Source organism: Sardina pilchardus, chromosome 18 (assembly GCF_963854185.1).
Source record: "Sardina pilchardus chromosome 18, fSarPil1.1, whole genome shotgun sequence".
Taxonomy (NCBI): domain Eukaryota; kingdom Metazoa; phylum Chordata; class Actinopteri; order Clupeiformes; family Clupeidae; genus Sardina; species Sardina pilchardus.
In genome coordinates, this window is record NC_085011.1 from 4,998,291 (window position 1) to 5,004,290 (window position 6,000).

The following is a 6,000-nucleotide window of genomic DNA, read 5'->3' on the forward strand; positions in this document are numbered from 1 at the left end:
TCACTGAAAATTGCACTCTTTGCACTTTCACATTCAGTTCTCACAAATCCGTTTCAGACCGTGAAATTCACTTTCAGGTTGTCAAGACAAAAACAGCTGGTCGCTTAGGAAGAACAATCGAGGGCAGGGCAGATGATCCCAGCCTTTGAGTTACGCAATCTGCCTCACATACAATTCATAGAGTCGAAACATAATCACATTACTCCACACACCTTAAGGCCGATGGTGTAGAAAATCTTTATTATGACAGACAGGTTAGAATTGACAACTGTTGGTTAAGGATCAACAATTATGTGTGTGTACAGCCGTTAAGCAATTCACCGCTCATTATCCTTGCATGTGTCTATAAAATAAAATGAAAACAGATAGGAAAACTAGAATAAAAATGTTATGGAAATACTGAATGGTTATTACGAGTACATGTGGCAATCCAAAACCTTTCTGGGGGTGGAAGCTTCTTCAGTGAAATTTAATGTTTGCAGACATTCTTCATAAGCTTGGGTGGGCCCAGCCATGGCTGACTCCAAACCTCAAACTCGCAAGTGTATGGCTGAAAGAGAAACATGAAAGTGTTTGTAAATTGACAGAGAATGCAACATTTTACATGCAAATCTAATGCTGCCTTCATATGCTTTTAAGCAATAATCTACAGGAAACCATGTCACTTTGTGGTATTTGTAATCTTTTTTTTCAACTTGATAACCAATGTTACAGTTTTGTCACTTGCAAGCTGCTTGTCCATCTCTCACAAATACCCAGCACCATACATTTGAGCTTGTAAATGTTTTTTATGATTAAAACATTCTATGTTTTGCATTGTTCATATTTCATGGCTGACTTGATCCTTGTTTTTTACTCTTCATTGTACTGTAAACAGCAGAAATACTTTGAACTACTGTAAAATACACATAATCTTTCTAGTATCCCATGGTTGTCCAAATTAAAAGTTGGAATAACAACTTCACAACTCTGGATACTAGGCCGTCATCACACAGGTCAACCAATACAGAGTCATAAAGAAGAAGTTATCAGCCCATCATTTCAAATAATTTTGGGAGTACACTAAAATGGTCAGCATACTTTTTTGTTGTCTGAGTTGTTCTTGTCACATAGTTTAGATGTAGGTATTTTGCAGCCAGATATAGCCATTTCCACTTCAAATCTGTACATGAATCCTGAAACAACCTGTAGGAACAAGCACATAATATGTTTTTCAGGCTCATTGAAAGCATAAACATACCTGCGTAGAAAATGAGTGACGTCAACATGAAAAATGGGAAAGCAAAGAGAGAAAATGACCGCAGACGAACCTGACTGGTGGCCTTGATCACTTTCTCCACTTTGTAGATGTACACATCATTGTTCTGATTGTTGAATTTACCGACGGCAAAATTCAAAGCGGCTTTCACCTCAGGAATATCAACATCAGTATCGGTGATTTCTCCCGGATAAGTGCTGACCCTGGCAAAAGCCAGAGAAACCAGCAGGGCGGCAGTTGTCCAGATCATCTTCTGCTTCTGTTCAAGGAAGTAGAGAGTGAGTCTTGAAAGGTCTCTGAGGCTCTTAAACTCTGATCGCGTCTATATATGCATATAGATATAACTGCATGGTGATGAGGATGCTTAGGGAGGACCGTAGTGTTTGAACAATAGATAAACAGATACAACTGTAGGGCTAACAGGAAGGGTTCAGGTGGAGTTAACAGAGTAGCCTATTCATGGGAAATGCAGGTCACACCCTTAAGGTTCTGTTATGTCATCATGGTCGTGAGCAGCACAATATACTGTATCTCAAGTGAAAGCATGTGGGTGTGGTTCATCACTTTTCTGATTACTTCAAGCTGTTCCCACCACTATTTTTAAATTGCAATCAGATCATGTGTTTTGGTTGAAAATTCACACCCGTTCTCCCTGGTTGAGTTGCTCACAGAGTTCTCATCACACAGATATGAGACACAGAATATACTGTAGGAGATGCAGGTCACAGTTAGGTAATGTCATGACTAACGCACCATACTGTGTCTCAACTGAAAGCATGGGCGTAACTTATCGTGGGGACGGTAGGCTCCAGTGGCGGTTGCTGCTCATTGGAATAGGGGAAGCTCTGATAAAAAATGGTCAACTATTAAATTAATATTATTGCTGTATATATTGTATATTTGAGGGGGAAATATATCTTAAAACAGAATAGACCAAACAGTAGCCTATAGACGAATCCGGCACTGGATTCGTCAGATACGTAGGGTCGAGACATTGCAGCTGGCTTGGTTGGATTAGAACTAAGCTTACATTTTACCAGTTCACTTTGGGGGGTTAAATATGCTATTTGGTAGCCTACTAGAGTTATAGTACGTGACTATTCTATGTTCATATGTCTTGCTGTTTTATTTGGAATCTCCCATGGTGGGGAATGCTATCAAATAGCTTATAAAATTCAAGTAAACATTAGCAATTTAGCCAAGCAACACAGTTATTATAGCGAGCTATGTGGCTAGCCTACAACTTAGCCTAAACACACAACTGAAACAAATGCAAATCACGAACTCTGTAACTCCACATTACGGTTTTATTGATAGGATATGTTGTGTACAACATGCAATAGAATTAAAAATGTGAGCCTTGCCTCTCGAGTTCACCTGCCAACCCTGTAAGGTTCCGTAACTTTCACGCATCCCTGAACTTGAAACCAGAGTCCGTCTCTGTTGAAACTTCCTGTGCAATCGCGAAATATGCTTGTCAATCAAAAAAAATGACGGTTCCTCCAATCATCATACAGAAGCTCGGCATCCGAGCCATCCCACTGTCCCATTCACCCCCAGAGAGGCCGGGCTTCCCTGGATATGACGATTTTGCGGCGTTTATCCAATATTAATCTAGCTTTTCCTGCACTAAGACCAGCCCACTCCGTAGTGCCATCGAAGTCCAGTGAGGCCGAGCCTCTATGGGGATTTTAATGGATCGTGTCGTCACAGCAATGCATTAGACGTGCGAAATCACGATAGATGACAGGCAAAACCTTGTTGCAAAACGAAACTATAACGATATAGCCATGAAGTTGAACACGTTTTTAGCATGTTCTAGTTGGAATATTAGGCTTGCTAATGTAGCTCATAATAGGCATTATTTCATGCAATTTCCCGTGATATTTTAGAGGAGGCTGAGCCTCCCCTGCACTCAATGAGCAATCGCCTCTGGTAGGCTCATGTCCCTATCTCTTCTCTGATTGCTTCTTAAAACATTCCCCTTCACTATTTAGATATCAATGACATAAGGGTTTTAAATTGCGATATGAATTGAATTGCTGAGTCCTCATCACACATCAGATATCATACAGTACGTAGCTGCCTGGATACATGGGGTCAGGAGGTCAATGGAGGAGTAACCAAGAGGAACTGTTGTGTAGGAATAGGGGTAGGCCACTGAGAACCATCTCAGGTTAAGGGAAGTCAATGGAGGAGTAACCAAGAGGAACTGTTGTGTAGGAATAGGGGTGGGCCACTGAGAACCATCTCAGGTTAAGGGAAGTCAATGGAGGAGTAACCAAGAGGAACTGTTGTGTAGGAATAGGGGTAGGCCACTGAGAACCATCTCAGGTTAAGGGTCAGAAAAACGTATCAAACCGAACAGTGTGTTTGCATCAGAGGCCTTGTTGTACATTTACATCAAAAGCCTATTAAAGTCTCTTTGACTCCGTTTACATTTGTTTTAAAAATACATCTTGGGTAATCCGAAGTGGACAGTTCCAAATACAAGTGTAAGCCATCACCAAGATGCATTGTGATCTGGTCACTCAAACCACTGGCCAGTGTGGTCTGAAACACACTTGACCACATACAGTTTGTAGTGCAAGCGCTAATGCATTCTGATTTGAGCTGAAAACTAACAATTGGTTGATAATTAACCCAGTGCTTGACACCTCCCCTTAAGTGACAGTAAAGAGTCACCTGGGAGCGATTGGTCAATTCAGCACAAAAATGGATGACAGAACATGTGTCACAGATGTGTAATAGAATGATATAAAATGGGCTATACGCATAGACATATATACATAGACACCGCATTGGCCTCTAGAACGTACGGCAAGAGCGCCGCCATATTGCTAGGGGCAATATCGACCGATAGATCAATGGAAGCCTATGGAGAAACGGGTGTCTCTGGGTGGAAATGATCGGAGTACAGACCCTGTGGGCTTTGTACAAATAGTAGCGCTATCTAAACATATGGGAATGGCCTTGTATATGTAAAATCACACGTTTATGTTTTCTGTTGTTGTCTTTGACAGTCCTATAAAGGCTTGTAAAGAACAAGTTTTGAGTTGGCTAATAGTACTGACTAGTGTGGCAAGGCTAATTTCACGTCAGTTAACTATGGTTTTGTTGTGAATTGAAGGCAAATTAATTCTGAAACGTAACGTTACTCATGTAGGCCTAGTCACTTTATTATAATAGTATTCATACAGTCTTAACCTGTCTAATTTTATGAAAGTAAGTTAGCCTACCTGTTAGCTCGTTGCTGCCATAGCATAACGTAACGTAAGCAGCCAGCAGGATAACGTCAGAAAAGTGTCCATTTCTTTGCCCAATTGAATTGTTAAACTTTACATTTTCTGGGATAATGTAAAGGCAAACGTTTCCACTTGTCAAACGATATCCGTATGATCTGTGTCCTGTTACTGTTGTCAAATGCCGTCATTTGAATGTTGGTTGTCAGACAGCTTGCAGTAGTAGTAAAATGGTAACGTTCGAAGTGGCAGAACTGACGGCATCTCCTATTTTAAACCATCAAAACGGCCAAAAGTCATAGTTTTTTTTATGAAACGATTATATGTCAAATATTTAAATAAATCCGACAATATGTTTTAATGAGTTTGGGTGTGTTTTGAATTGATCTCATCAAAATGTTTATTTTTTCTCCACGTAAATAGTGTTATTTTTTTGTTTTCTTAACTTAGTTTAGCTACTTGTAACCATGACATATAATTTATGCCCATCGATTGAAATATTTATGAGTTTTGAGTACTTTATAGCCCAAAACTCCTTCAGCTCAGCATAGGTCTCCATTCATTTACGGGGGAATGTTGCCCCTACCAATATGGCGGCCGTATTCCACGTTCGTTCTAATAGAACTCAACGGACAATGCGGTATCTACCTATATATATCTATGGCTATACGGATCATGACAACAGCACAATGTTAATAATGTGTTTTAAAGCATTTGCTATTTGTTTTACCAAGATGAGATTGCTTCTGTGATTTGTAGCTTGACGTGTAGATGATGTGGAGGCTGAACATATCAACTCTGGAAATGTACCAAAGCAACAGACTGTGACTTTGACATCCCAGGATGAAGGTAAAACTCTGCTGCTGTTTCATTGTAGTATCATCAGTACACCAGCAGAGGGCGATTATGTACCACAGTTTGTTTCTGATTGCTACTGTAAGTGCTATTTGTTTTGCATCCTGCGCTTACTGGCTGTGTTTGGCAAAACTCTACACACTAGTCACACACTAGCTTGTATAATGTAGAGGGATAAGTTCCTAAACATGAGTGGGATCGTCTGACATTGGATGTGTGTGTGTGTGTGCGTGTGTGTGTGTGTGTGTGTGTGTGTGTGTGTGTGTGTGTGTGTGTGTGTGTGTGTGTGGATGTGTGTGTGTGTGTGTGTATGTGTGTGTGTGTGTGTGTGTGTGTGTGTGTGTGTATGTGTGTGTGTGTGTGTGTGTACTACAGTTGGGTTGTTTTGATTTAATTTAGATAATTTTGATAAAATCACTTCAGTTTCATTGATATTACTTTGAATAAAAAGCCAGACTTTTTCAATATTTGGTTGAAATGTTTGGTTTAAAAATATCTTTATTTTGTGTTTATTATTTTTTTGTGTGGAGCTGTCCATTATGTGTGCTACAGTAGATAGTTTATTTACCCATCCCAAGCCTCAGTCATCTGTTCCCCCTGCACTGTGTTAGCCGACACAGACGGTGCAAACAGGCACAGAGTATA

At 40.1% G+C, this 6,000-nt stretch overlaps 1 protein-coding gene across 1 annotated transcript; it reads right to left on the reverse strand.

Moving 5' to 3' along the window:
- Nucleotides 1–226: 226 nt before the first annotated feature.
- On the reverse strand, nt 227–1,551 carry LOC134064513 (cystatin-like). Its single transcript, XM_062520450.1, has 3 exons — nt 1,311–1,551; nt 1,081–1,185; nt 227–550 (listed from the first exon to the last, which is right to left on the reverse strand). Exons 1-3 carry the CDS (start codon nt 1,506–1,508, stop codon nt 470–472), a joined length of 384 nt encoding a protein of 127 aa, XP_062376434.1. The 5' UTR covers nt 1,509–1,551; the 3' UTR covers nt 227–469.
- Nucleotides 1,552–6,000: the final 4,449 nt, after the last annotated feature.